Source organism: Neophocaena asiaeorientalis, unplaced genomic scaffold (assembly GCF_003031525.2).
Source record: "Neophocaena asiaeorientalis asiaeorientalis breed wild unplaced genomic scaffold, Neophocaena_asiaeorientalis_V1.1 scaffold136, whole genome shotgun sequence".
Lineage (NCBI taxonomy): Eukaryota > Metazoa > Chordata > Mammalia > Artiodactyla > Phocoenidae > Neophocaena > Neophocaena asiaeorientalis.
The window spans coordinates 6,657,549-6,682,615 of NW_020185333.1; the positions used below are offsets into that span (position 1 = coordinate 6,657,549).

Below are 25,067 nucleotides of genomic sequence, written 5' to 3' on the forward strand. Positions count from 1 at the left end.
TCAGGGGCTGGATGGAGCACGCGGGCATCTCACCAAGGCCTTAAATATAATGCAATCGGACAGATTGCTGTTAAGTCCATTCCCACCCCTGCTTTGACTGGGGAGGAGGGAGACTGCAGCTATTTACAACAACTGGCTGAGCGAGGGCCGTGTAACGCAGTCCCTTGGGGAAGCTAGGTTAGAAACCTTTGTCCACAGGCAGTCAAGCCCTGAAGGGTTAGAAGGGGACACTGCGGACCCCGCATCTACAGGAGGGCCCCTGATGATTGTTACGCCTTTTTGGTCCTGTCTGTTTAAAGACTAAGGATTCCAGAGAGGTAAGGAATGGGCGGGAGTGAGTTCTTGGGGGGTCCTCCAGGGGAAAGAGTCCCGTAGAGAGCAGTTGGGCCACCGACTGCAGAAGTGTATCCTCCCACTGCCCACCCCGCGCGGATGGGAGGTCGAATGAAGCCGGGACAAGCCAGCGAGGCTGTACCGTGGCGCGCATCAGCCCCTTGGAACATCCTCTCCTCTGCCGCGGCTGTAATGGATCTTTGCCTCCTAAAAGAGGAAGATAATGCCGGGTTTAGCTTATAAATAGATAGTTGTACGCTCTCCCTGCGAAGCATTGATTGAGAGCGCCAAGCTGACTGTTGATCTAATTTTAACTTACATTTTAGCATGCAGCCTCTCCGCCTCCCTGTCGCTATTTGGCGGAGCGCAGGGCTCAGCTGTCTCAAGCGACCGCCAGAGGGCGGGCCGCTAGTGTTCCTGCCACCGTACCCGTCTGGCCTCTGTTTACGCAGGCATACAATGCCGGCCTTTATTGGGTTTGAAAAATAGGAGTTTCATTTTCCTGCGCCGGGATGACCTCATCACTCATGAAAGTCAGAGGAAAGCGAGGAATTGACAGGCAGTCAGGAAAATAAAGCTTGCATTTCACCTTCTCCCACTCCACCACCTACACAGAGCGATCAGGATGTGCTTCTCATTTAAAAATCACGTTGCTGAAGCCGGGAAGTGGGGGAGGGAGGGGGGAGCGGAATGTTAAATTGTTGGTATCCCGGCACTCTGTGGTCTGTTGAGAAGGTTAGTATCACCTGCTCTCTGCCTGCAAGGGTTCTCTATGGAGCTGTCGCCAGATGCCAGTGCACCAACACTCTCTACGAAAGAGTGACTTGACTTAAAATCTTATTAGTTATTCTTAAGCATGATTCACCTTGCCACAGTTTAAATAATGGTCATCAGCAATTTTATACTGCTAGCTTGTAAATTTCAGATCTGCTTATGGCTTCAGACGAACAGGATCGGTAATTACAGTCTATCACGTTTTCGTTGCCACCTTTTGGTACCACAAATTATAGGGTAGGGTATAATGTGATGGGAAGGGAGACAGAAGACAAAGAAAAAAATCCCCCTCAGAAATTCCCCAGCCCTGGAGCTCAGTATTTGGACTTTCCTTCCGGGGTTGAGTGAAACAGATTAATAGAAGCTAATGTTTATCAATCACTTGCTATGTGTCTGGCATTGTACCAACCATTTTACATTTGTTGCCTCCTTAAATCCACAAGACAACCTATCTGTTAAGTTCTATCCTTATCCCCATTTTAGGGTTGAAGAAATTGAGGCTAAGTTCCTTGCCCAAAGTCAGGTTAGCTAGAAAGGGGCAGGGCCAAGGTTCAAGGCTCAGTGGTGAGTGACCCTGAGCTCATGCCCTTGATCACCATGTTATATGTCTTGAAAACCTGCCTACCCTGGGCAAACTCGTAAACTTTCTTCATCCCTAAGCGAAGGAGGGTACGTGTGAAGAGAGGGTGGCAACTTTCAGACAAGGCCTGCCAGGGCCCAAACCAAAAGGTTCTTCACAGGGAGAGCTCCTGAAAAAGTGAAAAATGTACAGAGAAGTTATCATCTGCGCTTTGCCCCTGACAATAGCTTATAAGATGGACATAGAGTCACCAGAAGAAGAAAATGTTCAAAAAAGGGTCCTCACTTGGCCAATCATTCAACAAATATTTGCTCACAGTGAACTGGCCGTTGCAGTGAGCACTGGGATAATATGATGAAGACAACAGACATGGTCCATCCTTTCCTGGAACCTCATGAGGGAGGGGGTTATAAATAGATGAATAACGAAACACATAATTATAATTGAGGATGACTGTAAAAAGAGCATGAGTTATTTGGGGAGCCCAGGCTGGCCTGTCTGAGGAAATGGCATTCCAGCTACAACATGAGTAGGAATTAGCCAAGTGAACGACAGGAATGAGTGTATGGTAGACAGACATGGGAAGGCTTTGAGGAGGAAATGGTGTTGAGAATGGAGCAATCAAGCGGGGGAGAGATGTGAGAGGAGACTGGAGAGCTCACATAGGTCTTGTAAACTAGAGTGAGGATTTCGAACATCACCTTAGGTGCAATGGGAAGACACCTTGAAGAGTTTTAAGCATGAGAGTGAAGTGATTTAATTTATATTTTAAAACGATTACTTTGTGATGGGGAGAATGGGTGGGAGATGAGATAGGGAGTGGCCATGGGTAGACAATTAGGAAGTCAGTGCAACAGCTCAGGTGAGAGATGACGGGAGCTTGGACAAGGCTTGGCATGTTGGAGGAGGAGGGAAGTGGATGAACTAGTTGGGGGTTGGTGATGGATTAGACAGGAAAGTTGAGGGAGAGAGAAGGGTCATGGATCTCTCTCAGTTTCTGGCTTGAGGCACAAGATTGAATGAGGCATCATTTATATTTATAAATTTATATTTATAAATCATTATCATTTATATTTATAAATCCAGTGGACATGAAAAGAGGAGCAAGCTGGTTCAACAGTTGGTTTGGGCCATTCTTATTTGAAGAGCAAAGGCTGCTGACCAGCAGACAGAAAGGAGACTTCAAGGGGAAGTTTTGAGTGACTTGTCATTTCTTTATGGAAATGACCTTGTTTTTGTTGCCTCCATGGTTGAAAGGTAAGCATTAATACTGTTGTAAGATGCTATAAGGAAGCAGTGAGGTGGTGGTATATGTATATGCTTTTATTATGAAACTTGGAGTCTGTGAGCTCCAAAGGAACCTGAAGAGGCAGCAACTCTCAACTTGTAAAGGATCACAAGCCCGGGAGCCCCACGTAGAAGCAGAATCACCAATGTCAGAGTTGGAAAGGATGGCATTACACCCACTAGGAAACTAAATACCTACAGAGATGAAGTGATTTGTCCAAGATATTTCAGCAAATCTGTAAGTGAACAGGGAAAGGAAAAAAACAGGTCTTCCGGTTCTTTCTCATGCCACTCTGCCTCTCAGGGGTCAAGGCTTTCTCTCTTGGGCACACAAGTCTTCTGCTTCATCAGGGGACATTGCTGAACTGCTGTGATACTGGTAATACACTTTCATCCAAACTCCATGAGAAACGCAAGTCTCTGGAGTCTGCCCACCATTCTGCAATTCTTCAGGACAAGAACCCCAACGTTCCTTAGCATTTCTGGGCACTTGCCCAGGCAGCGCTGCCCGAGATACCCAGCTCCTGGCAAGAGATCATTTTTTCTTGAGTCAGAAGGGAGGGATGGATTATTTCCCTCCCTCAGGGACTGTAGGATACACTCTTGCCCTTGTGGGAGGCTCCCAATTATAAAAGAAGAGTTGATGACCTGCTATGCACCAGACCCTTTGCCCATGGAGCTCTTCTCAGTTAATGAAGTAAACACTAGCTGCTTCTCTCCTTCCTTCACATTCTATTTCCCTGCCTTTTTTTCTTTGGAAATTTTAGCATTGGACTGGAACTGAAAATCATTATCCTATGCTTTCCTATGCTGCTTTAGAGTCATGGAAACATCTCTTTTTCCTCAGGTATGTACAAACCTGAGACGCAACCAATTGTCCGACCAATTTGACATGTTAAGAGTAGAAATATATGATCAAAATTTGCTGCTATCAAGGTAAAGCAAGAAAAGTGAGAGTGGTTTAAATCCATTTACCTAACACATCATTTTGAAATAAAGTTTTTCACAACTATGATTAGTGGTGGTATTTAATGACTATGAATCTTAGGTGTTAGGTATAAACAGTCCTATCTGCTCAAATACACTAATTTCTTTTAATCTCTTCAAGTGGTAAATATTTGTGTATGTAAATCTTCTTTTTTCCAGTTTTATTGAGATATAATTGATATACAACCCTGTATAGGTTTAAGGTGCACAGCATAATGATTTCAAGTGGTAAATATTACTGTCCTTATTTACACAAGTTTCTTCTGAAATATTTAATCTCCAGGAATATCAGTCTATGCTATTATAAGGACAGTAATATTTAATGGCAGTAGTTTTCTAAAGAAGGGTATATTCAAAAGTATGACTTATAGGAAAGCAACTGATGGCATTCCTCAGCAGAGATGGACATTTATGCAACAGAAAACAGCCATAATCCTGTTTTAAATAAACAACTAGGTAAAAACAATGGCATGAGGAGATAGTTACGAATGATTCCTATAGCATAGAATTTTATCAGAAGAATTTAATCAAATCACTTAAATGCTAAAGGCTGCTTCATCATTTCGTCTTAGTTTCTTTAAAAAAATTCTTCTCACATTGACTAAAGAAGGCTTAATTTTTCAATTTATATTTTTCTGCATTTTATTATTTCTACAGTGCGTATATGTGACTTTTACTAACAGAAAAAGCAAAAACATTAAAGAAAATTTATCCCATGTTAAAAAAAAAAAGACACCTCAAAATCAGAAGATTGTTGCATAACAGGAGGATGCTACTTTGATAGTAATCTCCAACAAAAGTTATTTGGAGGAAAAATGCCTGTCAAAGCAGAGAGCCCATATAAGCAATAGGAAGAGCTTGAGAGTTGAAAATTCTGTTGTTTAGGCTGTCCTTAAATAGGAAAACGTTTATTCTTTTATACCAGAGAATAATTACAGTGGTCTGTAATTCATACAAGATGTACACTGAAATGACGCTGCTTTGAATTCTTTCTCCAGTAGGGTCTGGGCTTGTGCTGGCCCTGAATATAGGCATTAAATAGAAGGATGTCTTCCTGGGATCAGGCACTCAGTTTGTAACTGTGTGATACAAGTTAACTGTCCTAATTAGGTTTAGAGTCCACGCCCTTGACCTCATTAGCAGACAGAGACACTAACTGCTTACAAGCAAGCAAAAGCATTGATAACCTAAACTGTACAGATTAATGATGGAAAAGGACCCACTGCTCTGTGGGAGCAGACTTTTCCCAACCAGTTGATGAGTGAGGGATTGCAGTCTCCTTCTGGACATTATAGGCAAATGAATTATTAAGAACAAGTCTCTGAATAAACAAATCGAAGCACTTTTTCTCTGCTTTTCATGCTGCTTATCTCACTTAGGGTAGCTGTTCATTGATGAGAAATTTTTTTAACGACAAAGTTTTGGGGAGGTCCCATTCTTTTCATGGCCGTTTGATAACCTTTGACATGCTCAAGCACAAACATGGTGTTTTAACCATCCCTGCTTGCTCTGCACACATATCTTGCCCTGTTTTATTCTTTTCTTTTCTTTTCTTTTCATAGGGAAGTGCATTTGACTTCTTGATGCTGATTGAGGAAAGAAGACTGGAAATAAAAATGTCTTAAAATTCTTTGCTCTTGTGTTCAGGCAAAAACACATTTTCCCACTCTTCAGTGTTTTTAACTATTCCCCCCCCCCCTCCACCTTTTATTCCTTCAGTTTGGAGCTGTGGTTCCCAGTGCTTTTCCTTCAGAAATCCACATAGGCATGTGCCACCCCCTCCCCAGGTGTAGAAATAAGATGGGATGCAGGTTGGTTGCCTTCCGCTTCCTCGCCTGCTCTGTCCCCGCTCTGAAAGCATATGAGAACGTGTGGGAAGGAGAGCAAATTTGGTGCAAGGATAATCTTACAACCACTGCAACTTTCATGAAAAGTACCCCATTTGCAAACTTCAGAACTTTATTACTTACAATAAATTGCCTGTGGCAAACTGCACAACTGACTGGACAGTATGTTACAACATGGTGCTTAGTAATTAGAGCAGTAATATATTCCCATTCTTAAGATGAAGTGAGGGACAGAGTCTACAGGATTTTGCCACAGAGGCCCCAAGACCCACCAAGCACAATACCTCCCATTCAGAGTAGAGGTTTCTCCGTGAGTATCAATCTGTAAGAGGGAAAATTAACTCTGATCTGATGCAAATGAAAAGAAACACAATGTGAAGAAATACTGAAACAATCCAGGTTATGATGCCAAATATTCATACCAAGAAACTACATTGATTCAGGCTCTTATCTTTTCATGACGTGGTTTCCTCTTCTTTACAACAAAGTCAATCATAGTACATACCCAATAGGACTGTTAATACCTGTGAAGCAGTGTAAATTCTGCCTGTCATATAATAATCTCTCAGTAAAGGTTAACTCCATCACTATTATTCTCATGACATGAGCACAGGCATTGACGTTAAACTGAGGATAAACTCCAACACTGCTAGTATTGTTAACTTTATGAGCACTAAATTCACCCTAACTGTGACATAATACTGAAAGGGAGGTGGGTTTATGGCCATCCTTGTAGCCAGTTCAAATTATTGGTGAGCCAGAATACAGTACAGGTATGGTTAGATAGAAAATTAACCTTGGGCTTCCCTGGTGGCGCAATGGTTGGGAGTCCGCCTGCCAATTCAGGGGACACGGGTTCAAGCCCTGGTCCGGGAAGATCCCACATGCTGCGGAGCAACTAAGCCCGTGCGCCACAACTACTGAGCCCACATGCCACAACTACTGAAACCTGCGTGCCTAGAGCCCATGCTCTGAAACAAGAGAAGAAACTGCAATAAGCCCGCGCACTGCAACAAAGAGTGGCCCCTGCTCACTGCAACTAGAGAAAGCCTGCACACAGCAACAAAGACCCAAAGCAGCCAAAAATAGAATAAGTAAATTTTTAAAAATAAATAAATTGTGGTAAACAAATGACATCTTGAAAAAAAAAGAAAATTAACCTTTAAAAATTGTTCATTTCTAGTGGAACCATAAATTGGTACAAACATATTTTTTTAACATCTTTATTGAAGTATAATTGCTCTACACTGGTGTGTTAGTTTCTGCTGTATAACAAAGTGAATCAACTATACGTATACATATATCCCCATATACCCTCCCTCTTGCGTCTCCCTCCCCGCCCCCATCCCACCCCTCTAGGTGGTCACAAAGCACTGAGTTGATTTCCCTGTGCTATGCGGCTGCTTCCCACTAGCTATCCATATTACATTTGGTAGTATACATAAGTCCATGCCACTCTCTCACTTCGTCCCAGCTTACACTTCCCCCTCTCCATGTCCTCAAGTCCATTCTCTACGTCTGTGTCTTTATTCCTGGCCTGCCCCTAGGTTCTTCAAAAACACTTTTATTTTATTATTTTTAGATTCCATATATATGTGTTAGCATACGGTATTTGTTTTTCTCTTTCTGACTTACTTCACTCTGTATGACAGACTCTAGGTCCACCCACCTCACTACAAATGACTAAATTTCATTTCTTTTTATGGCTGAGTAATATCCTACTGTATATATGTGCCACATCTTCTTTATCCATTCATCTGTCAATGGACACTTAGGTTGCTTCCATGTCCTGGCTATTATAAATAGTGCTGCAAGGAACACTGTGGTACATGACACTTTTTGAATTCTGGTTTTCTCAGGGTATATGCCCAGTAATGGGATTGCTGGGTCATATGGTAGCTCTATTTGTAGTTTTTTAAGGAACCTCCATTCTGTTCTCCATGGTGGCCGTATCAATTTACATTCCCACCAGCAGTGCATGAGTCAAGTGCACCCGCTTCAGCATTTATTGTTTGTAGACTTTTTGATGATGGCCATTCTGACTGGTGGGAGGTGATACCTCATTGTAGTTTTGATTTGAATTCTCTAATGATTAGTGATGTTGAGCATCCTTTCCTGTGTTTGTTGGCAATCTGTATATCTTCTTTGGAGAAATGTCTATTTAGATCTTCTGTCCAATTTTGGATTGGGCTGTTTGTTTTTTTGATATTGAGCTGCATGAGCCGCTTATAAATTTTGGAGATTAATCCTTTGTCAGTTGCTTCAATTGCAAATGTTTTCTTCCATTATGAGGGTTGTCTTTTTGTCTTGTTTATGGTTTCCTTTGCTATGCAAAAGCTTTCAAGTTTCATTAGGTCCCATTTGTTTATTTTTGTTTTTATTTCTATTTCTCTAGGAGGTGGGTCAAAAAGGATCTTGCTGTGATTTACGTCAGAGAGTGTCCTGCCTATGTTTTCCTCTAAGAGTTTGAAAGTGTCTGGCCTTACATTTAGGTCTTCAATTCATTTTGAGTTTATTATTGTGTATGGTGTTAGTGACTGTTCTAATTTCATTTTTTTACATATAGCTGTCCAGTTTTCCCAGCACCACTTATTGAAGAGGCTGTCTTTTCTCCATTGTATATTCTTCCCACCTTTATCACAGATAAGGTGATCACGTGTGCGTGGGTTTATCTCTGTGATTTCTATCCTGTTCCATTGATCTATATTTCTGTTTTCGTGCCAGTACCAGACCATCTTGATTACTGTAGTTTTGTAGTATAGTCTGAAGTCAGGGAGCCTGATTCCTCCAGCTCTGTTTTTCGTTCTCAAGATTGCTTTGGCTATTCAGGTTCTTTTGTGTTTCCATACAAATTGTGATTTTTTTTGTTCTAATTCTGTGAAAAATGCAATTGGTAGTTTGATAAGGATTGCACTGAATCTGTAGATTGCTTTGGGTAGTATGGTCATTTTCACAATGTTGATTCTTCCAATCCAAGAACATGGTATATCTCTCCATCTGTTTGTATCATCTTTAATTTCTTTCATCAGTGTCCTATAGTTTTCTGCATATAGGTCTTTTGTCTCCTTAGGTAGGTCTATTCCTAAGTATTTTATTCTTTTTGTTGCAATGGTAAATGGGAGTGTTTCCTTAATTTCTCTTTCAGATTTCTCATCCTTAGTATATAGGAATGCAAAAGATTTCTGTACATTAATTTTGTATCCTGCTACTTTATGAAATTCATTGATTAGCTCTAGTAGTTTTCTAGTAGCATCTTTAGGATACTCTATGTATAGTATCATGTCCTCTGCAAACAATGACAGCTTTAATTCTTCTTTTCCGATTTAGATTCCGTTTATTTCTTTTTCTTCTCTGATTGCTGTGGCTAAAACTTCCAAAACTGTGTTAAATAATAGTGGTGAGAGTGGACTACCTTGTCTTGTTCCTGATAGTTGTTGAGTGAAGCGGGGTGCTGGTGTTAAGATGGAGGTCTCTGGGAGATTTTCGCCGTTTGATATTATGTGGAGCTGGGAGGTCTCTTGTTGATCAGTGTCCTGAAGTTGGCTTTCCTACCTCAGAGGCAGAGCCGTGACACCTGGCTGGAGCACCAAGAGCCTTTCATCCACACGGCTCAGAATAAAAGGGAGAAAAAGTAGAGAGAATTAGTAGAAGTATGAAGAAAGAAAGAAAGAAAGCAGGGAAGGAAGGAAGAAGGAAAGAAAGAAGCAAAGAAGGAAAGAAGGAAAGAAAGGAGGGAGGGAGGGAGGAAGGAAAGAAGGAAGGAGGGAAGGAAGGAAAAAAGACAGAAAGAAAGAAGATACAGTTAAATAAAATAAAGTATAATAAAGTTCTTGAATTAAAAAATAATTATTTAGAAAAAAAAAGGGGGGGACGGATAGAACCTTAGGACAAATGTTGGAAGCAAAGCTATGCAGACAAAATCTTACACAGAAGCATAACCATCTTCCCAGACGCCGATTTGCGTATATTGAAGAATCCTTGCACTCCTGGAATAAACCCCACCTGATCATGGTGTATGATCCCTTTAATATGCTGTTGGATTCTGTTTGCCAGGATTTTGTTGAGGATTTTTGCATGTATGTTCATCAGTGATATTGGTCTGTAGTTTTTTTTTGTGACATCTTTGTCTGGTTTTGGTATCAGGGTGATGGTGACCTCGTGGAATGAGTTTGGGAGTTTTCCTCCCTCTGTTATATTTTGGAAGAGTTTGAGAAGGATAGGTGTTAGCTCTTGTCTAAATGTTAGAATTCGCCTGTGAAGCCATTTGGTCCTGGGATTTTTTTTGTTGGAAGATTTTTAATCACAGTTTCAATTTCAGTGCTTGTGATTGGTCTGTTCATATTTTCTATTTCTTCCAGGTTCAGTCTCGGAAGGTTGTGCTCTTCTAAGAATTTGTCCATTTCTTCTGGATTGTCCATTTTATTGGCATATAGTTGCTTGTAGTAAGCTCTCATGATCCTTTGTATTTCTGCATTGTCAGTTGTTACTTCTCCTTTTGCAATTCTAATTCTGTTGATTTGAGTCTTCTCCCTTTTTTTCTTGATGAGTCTGGTTAATGGTTTATCAATTTTGTTTATCTTCTGAAAGGACCAGATTTTAGTTTTATTGATATTTGCTATTGTTTCCTTCATTTCTTTTTCATTTATTTCTGATCTGATCTTTATGATTTCTTTCCTTCTGCTAACTTTGGGATTTTTTTTGTTCTTCTTTCTCTAATTGCTTTAAGTGTAAGGTTAGGTTGTTTATTTGAGATTTTTCTTTTTCCTTGAGGTAGGATAGTATTGCTATAAACTTCCCTCTTAGAACTGCTTTTGCTGCATCCCATAGGTTTTGGGTCATCATGTTTTCATTGTGATTTGTTTCTAGGTATTTTTTATTTCCTCTTTGATTTCTTCAGTGATCTCTTGGTTAGTAGTGTATTGTTTAGCCTCCATGTGTTTGTATTTTTCAGTTTTTTTTTCCTGTAATTGATATCTAGTCTTATAGCGTTGTGTTTGGAAAATATACTTGATATAATTTCAATTTTCTTAAATTTACCGAGGCTTGATTTGTGACCCAAGATATGATCTATCCTGTAGAATGTTCCATGCATCCTTGAGAAGAAAGTGTATTCTGTTGTTTTTGGATGGAATGTCCTGTAAATATCAATTACGTCCATCTTGCTTAATGTGTCATTTAAAGCTTGTGTTTCCTTATCACAAGGAAACACAAATCACCCTTCCCAAATCACCTTTCTGATTGGTGAAAGTGGGGTGCTAAAGTCCCCTACTATTATTGTGTTACTGTCCATTTCCCCTTTTTTGGTTGTTAGCATTTGCCTTACGTATTGAGGTGCTCCTATGTTGGGTGCTTAAATATTTACAATTGTTAAATCTTCTTCCTGGATTGATCCCTTGATCATTATGTAGTGTCCTTCTTTGTGTCTTGTAATAGTCTTTATTTTAAAGTCTATTTTGTCTCATATGAGAATTGCTACTCCAGCTTTCTTTTGGTTTCCATTTGCATGGAATATCTTTTTCCATCCCCTCACTTTCAGTCTGTATGTGTCCCTAGGTCTGAAGTGGGTCTCTTGTAGATAGCACATATACAGGTCTTCTTTTTGTATCCATTCAGCCAGTCTATGTCTTTTGTTTGGAGCAGTTAATCTATTTACATTTAAGGTAATTATCGATATGCATGTTCCTGTTACCATTTTCTTATTGTGTGTGTGTGTGTTAAGAAATATTAGTTTTATTTAACCAGTTTTCACAGCTGAATATTTATTCTATAAAAACTTTACAGATTGTACAGTTTATATATAGTTCAAACTACTGAACCAAAAAAGTAGGTCCCACAGATGCAAAAATACTGCACTAGCTAATCCATGGTAAAGGCAGATTTACACTCTGTACAGCTCTCCACAAGGCCAGGAGGTGGTCGGTTCTAAGTATAAACTTCAAAACTGTACAAAAATAAGGTTTTGATTTTATTTCATTCTTCATACATTCAATATGATTGCAAGCTCAGAAGCCTACCGAATGATAGGTGTTTGGAATCAGGAATCAGTCCCCACTCCTGGCAGGAATGCGGACATCTATTTACACAGGGCACTCTCAGACAGAATCCTGTACTTGGTATATTGTGTAGACATGAAAGCAGAGACCAAGAATATTAAACGTCAATATAAGGTAGTTTTTTATCTTAAAAAGGAGTTTCTGCATTTAATAGTGTGCCAAAAGAATTTTAACTTATTAAATAAAATATATTCTAAGTGAACCTAAAAATTACACTTTATAAACATAAAAATACTTTATTTTTGGTGTAATACATCAATCATATCTGCAAATAGAAAACCAAAACTGTATATAAAGTAGTTCTCACCCAGTAACAAGAAGCACTTATATAGTTATTTTTTCAAATGGGTCAGAAAAACTAATTATAAACCCCTATAACTTAGAGATCATACTTAGCTATTCAGTGATTTGCTAACACTGCAAAACAAGCTTTCCCCTAGAGAGAGAGTGGTTTCTTCCTGTTAACTGGGTAAGAATCGGACATATTTAAGAAAGAAGGCAGAATCAACTGATTTCTCAGCATTAATCCTAGGTGTGTTTTAGTCTGGGGGTATATTCAGCAGTGGGTATTTAATCAGAAATACTTATCCTAAAAGAATAAGTGTTCCTTTCGATTGAGAAGTTTCCATCTCTGACGTTTTGTACCTTCCTGGAGACAAGGGCATGCCTCAGATCTTTCCGTAATTCTATTTGGGGTGGGGGTGGGGGCGAGGCGGGCTAACACCTCTTTAGATTCTGTTTTCTAGAAGGAAAAAACAAGGAAAACAAACATTATTCCAGACTTTTCTGACACCCAAACCAGGAAAACACACTTCTTTTTTATACAGTACTAGCCAAAGATAACAAAAAGTAGAGCCTTAAAGAGCAGCCCAGAGCTCACAATTATACTTTTATACCTATGTGTGTATTAAGTATAAAATAATGACGTTTGGACAAGCTTTGTAGTATTTATTTTAAAGTTACAGTACTTAAAAACTCCTTGGTAATAAATAGCTTGGCTGTTTCAAGTCCTGCTTCCAAGAGTGAGCTCCACATGAACCTGTTTCAGGCTGTGAGGGTGGGTCCGCACCCCAGGGAGTCCCAGCCGGCCTGCGCGATGCGACTACAGGGTTGTCTGGGGCAGCCCGGCCGTCAGAACTCGTCGATCTTCCTCTGCAGGTACTTGAACATGGAGTCCATGCCCTGGGCCGAGCCCCAGATCTTCTTCAGCACCTCGCACTCCCGCTCGTTGGCCTGCTCCAGCTCCAGCTTCATGTTGCAGCGCACCAGGGCCTTGGATTCCTCGAGCACGACCGGGTTACAGGAGGCGAGCTCCTTAATGTGGACCATGACTTCCTGGGTGAAGGTCCCGGAGGAGAACACCTGGGAGACCAGGCCCTTGCCGCACGCCTCCTGCGCCGTCAGCTTCCGTCCGCTGAGCAGCATTTCATTTGCACATGCTCCTCCCATAATCTTGGGAAACATCACGGTGGAACAGCCATCTGGACTCTGTCCGAAGGTAGTGTAGGGTGTTTGGAACCAAGCCTTCTCATTGGCCCAAACTACGTCACAGAGAGGCAGGATGGACGCTCCTAGTCCAATGGCTGGGCCGTTTACGGCTACAATAATAAGCTTCTTAAACTGAATGAAAGTATTCACAAAGTTTCTGATGGCCTTGGCCATCTTCGTGCTCTCTCTCTTCCAGTCGTTGGTCAGGCGCCGGATGGAGTAGATGAAGTCAAGGCCGCAGCAGAAGACGCTGCCCACGGCGCTGAACAGCACCAGCTTGCTGTCGTCAGCAGCGGCCGTGTTCAGGGCGCTCTGCACTTCCTTCATCACCTCTGGGTTCAGAGAGTTGTTCTCGGATGACTTCGTGGACAGCAGGATGTGGGTGAAGCCGTCCTGCTTCCGGACGACGATGTCCCTGTACCTGTAGGCGCTTTCCGTCTGCCTCACGCTGAAACGCAGCCGCTTGTCGAAGGGCTGGTTTTGTCTGTCATCGATGAATTTCCTCTTCCCGGCCGTCACGCCGGTGACTGACATCTGCAGGCTGGTCATCCCGTTGGCCATCAGCACGTCCATGAATGGGGAGGAACCTTTCCCGTTCACGGCTAGCCCCGTGACCATAGCCGCGGTCACAGGGCCGGACACCTGTGGCACCAGCGGGTGTATCAGGGGCCGGCTCCCCATCTGCGCACGCTCGGCAACGGGGCCCAGCAGAGCTCCTACCGGCTTTTTGGCTGCCACCTCCGGCACCACCGTGTCCTCCTGCCCCTGTTCGACGGGGTCCAGTTTCTCAGGGCTCTCACTCTGAAAGCCATCCACCGCGCTCCTGCTCTTGATGGGGCTCTTGGGCACGAGGATCTTTATACCTGACTTGGCCAGGTCCGTGTTCTTCCGGTTCAAGAGGGACGGGGCTGGGTCCTTCCTGAACTTCTGGCTGGCAGCAAACAGCGGGCTGGCCTTGGGCTCGTGCTCTTTGCCAACCACTAGCGATTCAGGAACGTTGGCTCCGCGGCTCCCGCTCTCCGGTGCAGTGCAAAAATCTTTCTCTTTCTTATTATTTTGGGTTTGTTATTGTAGGTCTTTTCCTTCTCTTGTGTTTCCTGCCTAGAGAAGTTCCTTTACCTCTGCTTCTCGGTGTGGTGCCTGTTGAAGTCGTGGATGTACTCCTTGCAGTTTACCAGGTTCTGCTCTGGTTCCCAGGTGTCGTCCTCGCTGTCGTAGCCCTTCCACTGGACCAAATATTCTGTCTTCCCTTTTTTGTTCTTCCTTTTGTCAACGATTCTTTCAACCTCGTACAGCTCCTCGGAGGCCATGGTGGGCGGTGGAGCTGGGGGCGTGGGGCAAGGCCGTTGAGGCGCCACGCAGCTGGTGGCCGACACTTTGTTTCAGTTGGGTCCCTGCGTGGCCTGCGCTTCCGGCTCCACTCGGCTCCGGCGCCGGTCATGGTGGTCTGAGTTCTCTTAGCTTTTGCTTGTCTGTAAAGGTTTTAATTTCTCTGTTGAATCTGAATGAGGTCCTTGCCAGGTAGAGTAATCTTGGTTGTAAGTTTTTCCCTTTCATCACTTTAAATATGTCCTGCCATTCCCTTCTGGCTTGCAGAGTTTCTGCTGAAAGATCAGCTGTTAACCTTTTAAGGATTCCCTTGTATGTTATTTGTTGCTTTTCCCTTGCTGCTTTTAATACTTTTTCCTTGTATTTAATTTTTGATAGTTTGGTTAATATGTGTCTTGGCGTGTTTTTCCTTGGATTTATCCTGTATGGGACTCTCTGTGCTTCCTGGACTTGACTATTTCCTTTCCCATATTAGGGAAGTTTTCAACTATAAGCTCTTCAAATATTTTCTCAGTCCATTTCTTTTTCTCTTCTTCTGGGACCCCTATAATTCGAATGTTGGTGCATTTAATGTTGTCCCAGAGATCTCTGAGACTGTCCTCAATTCTTTTCATTCTTTTTTCTTTATTCTGCTCTGCAATAGTTATTTCCACTATTTTACCTTCCAGGTCACTTATCTGTGCTGCCTCAGTTATTCTGCTCTTGATTCCTTGTGGAGAATTTTAATTTCATTTATTGTGTTGTTCATCATTGTTTGCTCTTTAGTTCTTCTAGGTCCATGTTAAATCTTTCTTGTATTTTCTCCATTCTGTTTCCAAGATTTTGGATCATCTTTACTATCATTACTCTGAATTCTTTTTCAGATAGACCGCCTATTTCCTGTCCATTTGTTTGGTCTGGTGGGTTTTTACCTCGCTCCTTCATCTACGCTGTGTTTGTCTGTCTTCTCATTTTGCTTAACTTACTGCTTTTGGGTCTCCTTTTTGCAGGCTGCAGGTTCGTAGTTCCCGTTGTTTTTGGTGTCTGCCTCCCGTGGGTAAGGTTGGTTCAGTGGGTTGTGTAGGCTCCCTGGTGGCGGGGACTGGTGCCTGTGTTCTGGTGAATGAGGCTGGATCTTGTCTTTCTGGTGGGCAGGACCATGTCCAGTGGTATGTTTTGGGGTGTCTATGAACTTATTATGATTTTAGGCAGCCTCTCTGCTAATGGGTGGGGTTGTGTTCCTGTCTTGCTAGTTGTTTGGCTTGGGGTGTCCAGCACTGGAGCTTGCTGGTCATTGAGTGGAGCTGGGTCTTAGCATTGAGATGGGGATCTCTGGGAGGTCTCTGGCTGATTGATATTACGTGGGGCTGGGTGGTCGCTGGTGGACCAATGTCCTGAACTTGGCTCTCCCACCTCAGAGGCTCAGGACTGACACCCATCCAGTCCACCAAGACACTGTCAGCCACACGGCTGCTAGTGTTGGATGGTCTCCTGCAGAGGGGGTGTGGCTGTGGCTCACCGCAGGGACAAGGACACTGCCAGCAGAAGTTCTGGGAAGTACTCCTTGGCATGAGCCCTCCCAGAGTCCACCATTAGTCCCACCAAAGACTGCTACAAACATTCTAAAGAGTGTTAAAAACCTTAAAATTTGAATTACCCTATGTCTCAGCCATCCCTTAACTGTGAATTTATCTTACAGAAAGAATTAGAGATGTGTGAAAAGATATACATCTAAGATGATTTATCAAATTTATTTATAACATTGAAAAACTGGAAGAGCCTTAGTGTCCAACAATAAGTTACTAGTTAAGTAAAATATGTATGTTTAAATGATGGAAAGCTGCATAGACATTTAAAATTATGTCATAGAAGACTATATACTGTCATGGAAAAATGTTCCTGATATGTAGCCCAGTGAAAATAGCAAGTTACAAAACAGTATATTATAAAAATATTATTCATATGTAAACATAACAGACTGAGGTGTACAAGTGCAAATATTTTTTAAATTGCTGCTATATTCTCAAAATTTTGATTTTCCAATCTACACAGAACATACATATTTTTGGCCTATTCTTGTTTAAATCTTAGTCTAGTCCCCTGATATTTATAATCCAATCTAGTTATTTGAGTCTTAGGCTCTCTTTGTTGACAATTCTGTCAAAATTCAATATTATTAGCTGTCACTATTCATAGTGACACTGTCTACTCTACCTTCACCAACTCTAAACAGAGCAGGGGAGAGAAATCCTCTTCTTGTGCCTGCCCAAGAGCATCAGTAGTGGGAGGAAGACCTGGTCTTGACCTGGGGCCACCTTATTTCCATGACATCTACTGCTATGGAGTCTCGGTGAAAGCCAGATGCATGGTTTCCTGAGACCATATTTTGTTCCGCACTAGCCCCCTCACAGAGCACCCCCTCACCATGTAGGGGCAGCTGTGTATCGTTTTGGCACACTCAGGAAGCTCTACACCTCCTACCTGTCTGCTAATCTCTGCGCTCAGGTTAGACCTTGAGATCTTCTTCTGTGCCCTCTGAGGTGAGTCATTGACAACTGGAAAAGGTGTGTCTCTTTTCTCCTCTCTCTTCCAGGCACACCCCAAGATCTCTTTGAGTCCTACTAGTATTGATTATCCCATCGATCATTCTGCCTTCTGAAATCACCTGATTTCCTGAGCAGGACACTTCCATCTCTAAGGAGCACATGTCAAATAGCTACCTTGCTACCTGGGAATGGGATGGGATGGGGTAGAAAGGCCATGGAGTCAGGAAGACAATTTGTCATCCCTGAAGGATCTCAGAGAGCCATCCTGAGAATCCTGGCCAGGACTTTCTCAATTAAAAAAAATGTTTTAAGTATATTTATGTAATATAAACTTCCCCATTGTAAATATACAGTTAGGTGAGTATTAACAAAGGCAAACACCCATGTAATCACCACAGTCAAAATACAGAACATTTCATCTGTCCAAGAAGTCCTCTCTTGCCCTTCAAAGTCAATTCCTGCTCCCCTGTCTTAGGCAACTGATGGTCTGCTTTCTATCCCTTGAGATTTGCTATAATTTCATGTAAGTGCTATATACAGCATGTACTTTCTTGTGTCTGGCTAAGCACAATGTCTCTGAGATTCATCCATGGTATTGCTGTAGTTTGTTTCTTTTCATTTGTAACATTCCATTATGTGGATATATCAAAATAGGCTTATCCTTTCACTTGTTAATAGATATTTGTATTCTTTCCAGTTTGGGGTTATTACAAATAAAGCTGCTATAAACATTTATGTACAAGTCTTTATGTGGATATATGTGCTCATCTCTCTTGGGTAAAATACCTAGGAGTGGAATGATTTGGTCATATGATAGTGTACATATCAATTTATAAAACTGCCAAACTGTTTTCCAACGTAGTTGTACCATTTTTTGCATTCTCATTGGAAGTGTATAAAAATTCCAGTTCCTCCATATCATTGCCAACACTTCTTTTTTTTTTTTTTTTTTTTTTTTTTGCGGTATGCGGGCCTCTCACTGTTGTGGCCTCTCCCGTTGTGGAGCACAGGCTCCGGACGCTCAGGCTCAGCAGCCATGGCTCACGGGCCCAGCCGCTCCGCGGCATGTGGGATCTTCCCAGACCGGGGCACGAACCCGCGCCCCTGCATTGGAAGGCGGACTCTCAACCACTGCGCCACCAGGGAAGCCCCGCCAACACTTCTTTTTGTCAGTCTTTATAATTTCAGCCATTCTAGCAGCTGCATAGTGGTATCCCACTGTGGTTTAATTTGCATTTCCTGATGACTAGTGATGTCGAGCATCTTTTCATGTGCTTATTAGCCATTTGTGTGTCTTCTTTGGTGAAGTATCTGTTCAAATCTGTTGCCCATTTTTTAAAAATAAACTTTTTTATAATAGTTTTTTGATTTACAGAGAAGTTGCATAGAACAAAAGAGTTCCCACATACCACACACCCAGTTTTCTCTACTGCTAACATCTTCCTTTAGAACGATTTATTTGTTACCACTAATAACCCAATATTGATATAGTATTATTGACTAAAGTTCATATTATATTCTGATTTCCTTTCTTTTCACCTAAGGTCCTTTATCCCCACAGGATCCCACCTAGGATACTACATTAAACATAGTTATCACGTTTCCTTAGGCTCCTCTAGACTGTTCATTTCTCAGGCTTTCCTTGATTTTGATGATCTTGACAGTTTGGTAGAATATTGGTTAGCTGTTTTATAGAATGTCCCTTAACTAGAGTTTATCTGGTATCTTTCACATGGTTAGACTGGGGTTGTGAGTTTTTTGGGAAAAGATCACAGAGGGAGAGTGTCACTCTTATCACCTCAGTCATATCAAGGGCACATGCTACCAACACAGCTGATAACTGTTGATGTTAACCTTGATCACATGGCCAAGGTTATGATTGTCAGGTTCTCCATTGTACAGTTTTTTTTTTCTACCTCTCATAATATATTTTGTGGAAGAAAGTCACCATGCATAGCCCCCACTTAAGGGTTGGGGAGTAATATTCCACTTTCCTGAGGTAAAATATCTGAATAAATTACTTGGAATACTTCTGTATGGGAGATTTGCCTATTGGCCCCATTTATTTACTCACTCAAGCATTTGTTTATATCAGTATAAACTCATTAGCATACATTTTCAACTTTGGATTATATTCCAATACTATATTATTCATTTTGTTGCTCAAATTGTTTTATCGGTAGTCTTTCAGTTAGCTCCTGTGTCCATCTGATATGTCCCCATCGTTGTGTTTTTTCAAGCATTTCTCTTCTGGAATAACAAGATATATCTAGGAGAAAAGATCTGATGTGTTAATTAATTTGCCTTTTCTCCTACCCAGGTGCTTGCAAGACTCAGATCTTTCCACACTCTGTCACTGCTGGATCCCTTACACGTGTCCCCCACTCCCCACAGATGCCATCTTTTGTTTAGAGGACACAGGGCAAGACATGTAGAGAAACATTTCTCTACATGCTTGAATGGTGCTTGAATAGGTTCATAGGGAAGAGGTTACAGTAATTGTAACCCTGTGACAACATTGAGTATAAGATTCTGCGTGTCCATTAGGAACTATATAGTGTATGTGATACGGAGCACCCTCTAAAGCAAAGTTTCAACAGCGGTACCAAGTGGAGGAAATAATGTATGTAGGTCAACATAAACAAGTGACTGCCAGTTCTGTTTAAAAACCTGCAATGGAGCACCTCAGTCAACCATTCCAATGTTGAAATAACTTTTTCCTCTGGTTGCTGTGTATCAGTGGTCATAAAACTATAGCCCACAGGCCAAACTCAAGCCAGTGACTGCTTTTGTAAATAAAGTTTTATTGGCGCACAGCCACTCATTCTTTGTGCATTGTTTACGCCTACTCTCACGCTCAGATGGCAGAGCTGAGTAGTTACAAAGCCTAAAGAAATATTTCTCTGGCCCTTTACAGAAGAAGTTTCCTGACCACTGCTCTATTTCATGACTAGCTTAAATCTTACGCAACAATAAAGGGTCATTTTTGTGAGTTACAGCCTCCAGGGGGACAGAGAACCACCTATCAGTGCCATCTCTCCAAGTAACCTTCATATGAGAAGTCTTAAGTACCCACTTGTAAAATTAAATAACCATGTTTATCTAATCCCCTTGCTTTGACCTTCTCTATTTTATCTAAAACCAAAATTCACAATTATGCTTAATTGCTAAATAGGCTCACAGGTTAGGAATACATATGCAGAAGCCTAAAATGTTGATCAAATACCTTTCAGAAATTTAGGAGTGAGACAAACTTTCTCCTTAACTGGAGGATGTCAGGCATTTAAAGAAGTGAAGAGCACCTGGATACATTGTGGGACTTGGATCTTTTCCACTTTTTTGCTTTTCTAAATTCAGGGCATTGTATTTATTGATCTACAGAAAGGCTTTGGGTAGTGGGTGTGGAGAGGTGGAACACACGGTAACACAGGTGTAACAAAGGCTTTCAAAATAAAATGCAAATTGGGTTTTAACGAAGTGCAACTATCGCAAAACCATGAAGCGATCAGGGAACTTTTTGCTCTACCTGCTTGGTAGAGTTTTATTTTATACTTTATTTCCTTCTATGTACACATTTCTTTAAAAAAAAAAAAAAGGCAGAGACTACTGAGAATGGTCATGAGAGATATAAAGAAAGGGCTAAGTGGCCAGGTAGCTCTCCTAACTCAAGAACAAAGTGACTGCCAGAGAACTCTACTGCCCAAGGTTGGCCGAAGGTATGTTTGTCTTTGCAGACAGGTGGTGCCGTCTAGTGGGAAGACATCCTGTCTGGCCTTGGTTTCTGGTTCAGCCACCCTCGGTTCTGTGTCTTGAGCTAATTCTGTAGTCTCTCTGAGCCTAATCTGTAAAACAGGGATTGTGTGTGCCTTGTATAGTTACTATAAGGATATGATATAATAGATGTACAGTGTATGGCACTTGACAAATGATAGTTTTCATGACTTATTATTTCCAGGACACTGTACAGCTACGTACACCAAGAGTAAGGGTGTCAGAGAGTGAAGTGAGATGCGACAGACCACAGACATTCTGGAATAATCACTGCGTGATCATCTCTCCTCTCTGACATTGTTTAGTTTGCTTGGACATGGAAAAGGTTAAGGAGAGCCCTGATGTAATCTTTGTACCACTCCCTTTTCATTTCTCCCTCTGCCTGCACAGAAAGTCAGGGACCTCTATGACAAATTCCAGGCATCCGTGGAGGAAATGCAGACTCCAGCATAACGAAGATTCAGAGCACAGGGAATCTGTACCCATGTGACACCCTGGCTGGGCCCTGCCTCTAGTCAAATAGTCCATTTTCTCTAGCTCCAGAGAAACAATTTAAGATCAAAGTCAGAACTTTATTTGGTTTCTCTTCTGATTCTCTTCACAGCTGATGGGCCCTTGGTTTAATCCTAAAGGTGGCCAGATAGGTCACTTTGTGTTTATCTTTCTCTGAAAGATCAGGAGGCAACCCGAGGTCATGGACTCCACGCTCCACAAGAGGCCAGACCAGGGAATGAGGTGGCAATAAAGATGAGCTACAGTGCTGAGTCACCAGCAGGGCTGGCATCAGGCAGGAGTAGAAGAAGTGACTGCCTGCACCTTGAGATTGGGGGAGGGGATGGGTGGGGAGAGCATGTCCGTTTGCTAGGGCCGCCATAACAGAGTACCACAAACTGAGTGGCTTCCAACAGCAGACGTTTACTGTCATACAGTTCTGGAGACTACAAACCCCAAATCAAGGTGTTGGCAGGGTCCTGCTCCCTCTGTAACCTGTACAGGAGAATCCTTCCTCACCTCTTCTAGCTTCTGGCGTTTGTCAGCAATCCTCGACATTCCTTGGATTATAGGATTATATCCTTGATGTGCCTCTGATGTTTCCTGTTAGAAAAATCCTTGCCTCCCAAATATTTGACAGAGATGCTAGGTCCCTCTTCTTCAGCCTGTTTTCAATATTGCTTAAGAATTTAGCTTCCTGGAAGGCTAGTGGCTCTAGGCTAGAGGAGAAATGCACAGAAATGTGTTCAAGCAATGAATCATCTTGAGCAGAGTAGAGACGGGAAGATGTCTCAGGAAGAGATAATATAAAGAACAAAGAGATTTTGCATTTCCAGGAGGAATAGTAATAGTCAAGCTCCATGCAAATGAACAAAGGAAATGGGAAAAGGAAGGGAACTCCGTGACCACTCACTGGGGGTAAAGATGTCTGTGTCCATCAGGGAAGGAGACTTTCAGGGAGGAGGAGAAACAAACTTTATATTTCTATGTTTTAGGCCTAGAACACCAGGATATGGTTCTATTTTCCACAGTTGACAAATTGATATTTGGAATACGAGTTGCACAAAAGGAGTTATGAAACTCTGGACTGCCTTTGTCTCCAAGCTGGCCCATGGTGGTGGGATTTCTTCAATCGGAAGTGCTCTTTCAGTGTAGTAAAAATGTCCACAGATGGCACTGCCCCAAACTGTTACTGTTTGAAGAGTTCATGTCCATCTGTGTTTCATATACAGTGTGATTTCCTGGGGGCATGAGGCTCTATCTACCCCCAAACATCACCTGTTTTAGCTTCTCCCAAAGTCTGAAATCTCCATGATTAAACCCCTTCCTCCAGTTTAAGACATTTTCTCCCTAAGACTCCTATAAAAATGCAAGTGTCTTCCTAGGAAAGGCAACAGTCCCATGGTTTGTCAGATTCCCTCTCGACACAGTTTGGCAACAGAGTCCCAAGAGCACCGAATTAGTCTGTAAAGGAGGGAGAGGGATGATGTGATAAGGAGCTAAGTCCTTCTCCCCAGCAGGCTCCACCCATCCAGGCGTGAGGGCTGCAGAGGGGCTGGCCTTGGGTGTAACTACAATGCTGGGGCCCTGGCAGTAATGGGCCATCAGACATCAGATGGGGGCAGGGGATAAATCATCCGCAAAGGGTGACTTGGGAAACAGTGATGATACTCTCAATTTATTGGCAGACAGCCCTCCGTGAGAAATACTGTCTGGTTTTGGTTTTAATTTCTAAAGGCATACTCTATGTTTTAGGGACTTTCTAATTTTTTACACCATGGAAGAATGTGTTTTCATTAAGCAACACTGTACCAAAGATGACGTTGCTCAGGTTGTCAAAGTTGATGTACAGACATTGCCTTGAAAAGCATGTACTTCAGTTCCTTTGCTTACTTTTAGAAGCCCTGAGACAGGCACTGCCAGGTCTCCCTGGGTTTCCTTTCTTGCTGGGGTGTGATTCTTTCCTCCCTGTTGATGCCCCTCTGGCCCTGGGGCTCTTCTCCCTTCTGCACAGAGCACCCCTAGACTGTTGGTTCTCTATGTCCTTCCTAAATAAGACTGTTTAACATGAGATTTTATTATTGTGCATTTTGAATTCTACCTTTTTTTAGAATGAAGCCAATGACAAAAGAGCAAGTTTATAGGGCTAATATGAAATACATATAGAACACGGAATAATTAAACAAATACAATACAATCCTCTCTAAGTCTTTGCAGGTCTCTGCCTTAGGGTAATTTGAGAAGTTTCTTTCCTTCTTTTTAAAAGAAGGCAGCAGGGAATAGTGGAGAAAACATGGACTTTGGACCCAGACAGACATGAATTTGAACCAACTCTGCCTCTGTGAAGTGTGGCCGGACAAGTTTCATAAGCTCTCTCTGAGCTGTGCCCATTCAGCACGGATAGAAATTGCTATGTTGCAGAGTTGTAAGGATTAGAATTCATTCATAAATCCTAAGGCTGTTTTGAGGACTAAATAAGTTAATGTATGTCAACCAACTAGCATAATGCCTGGCACTTAGGAAAAGCTCTATATATGCCATGTACTCTTATTAAACTATTAATAAACTTATAAGATATACATAAGAAAACTAGAGTTGAAAAAAATCAAGACAGACAATGGAATAATATTCAGTGCTAAAAAGAAATGTGTTTATCAAGCCATGAAAAGACACAGAGGAAAGTTAAACGTGAAGTTACTAAGTGAAATAAGTGAAAAGGCTATATTCTGTATGATTTCAGCTACATGATATTCTGCAAAAGGCAAAACTATGGAGACAGTAAAAAGATCCGTGGTTACTAAGGGTTTGGGATAGGGTGTGGGGGGAAGAATAGGAAAAGCATAAAGGATTTTTAAGGCAGTGAAAATACTCGGTATGATACCATAATGATGGATACCTGTAACTATACCTTTATCCAAGCCCATAGAAGGTACAATACCAAAAATGAACCTTAAGATAAACCATGGACTTTGGATGATAATGACGTGTCATCGTAGGTTCATCAGTTGTAACAAATGCACCACTCCGATGGCGGATGTTGATAATGGGGAGGTTATGTATGTATGGGGCAGGAGGTATATGGGAAATCTCTGTACCTCCCTCTCAACTTTGCTGCTCTAAAATTACTCTAAAAGATAAAGTCTAAAAAATTTAGCCAGACAAGGAACAGAAAAGAAACAATGAGCAGGGAGAAGTAAAGTTGCCTTCTTTCCCACTGTGAGTTAAGGTCCTGATTTTTATGGCTCTGGACATCCAGCAGTGGAATAAAGATGAAGACCACCAGAGGCAGGTGAGATGCAGCTTGGGGGAAGATGACAGGAGGAGAGGAGAGTGAACAGGCTTTTAGGCAGCTACAGTCTCACAGCATTTGGTAATAGCTTGAAAATGGGAGATGCCATTATCATAAAAGCATACAAACAAGGAAGTAGAGAAGTATTCATTGTTTTAAAGTCACTTAGTCAATAACATTTATCTTATTGTCTGATTATGAAAATAGTATATGTTTGTATTGAAAATTAGACAGAAAAACACAAAGTCGAAAATGAAAATAATCTGTAACAGAGAGAGGACCATCCATCACTTAGGGTCAGTCCTTGTAGTT

General features: G+C 41.8%; 1 protein-coding gene across 1 annotated transcript; it reads right to left on the reverse strand.

Annotated features, from left to right (window-relative positions):
- Positions 1–12,972: 12,972 nt before the first annotated feature.
- On the reverse strand, positions 12,973–14,689 carry LOC112393238 (chromodomain Y-like protein). Its single transcript, XM_024735370.1, is given in 2 exon segments — positions 12,973–14,436; positions 14,469–14,689. Coding segments are annotated over 2 exon segments (1,635 nt in total). The 5' UTR covers positions 14,660–14,689; the 3' UTR covers positions 12,973–12,992.
- Between the last annotated feature and the right edge of the window lie 10,378 nt (positions 14,690–25,067).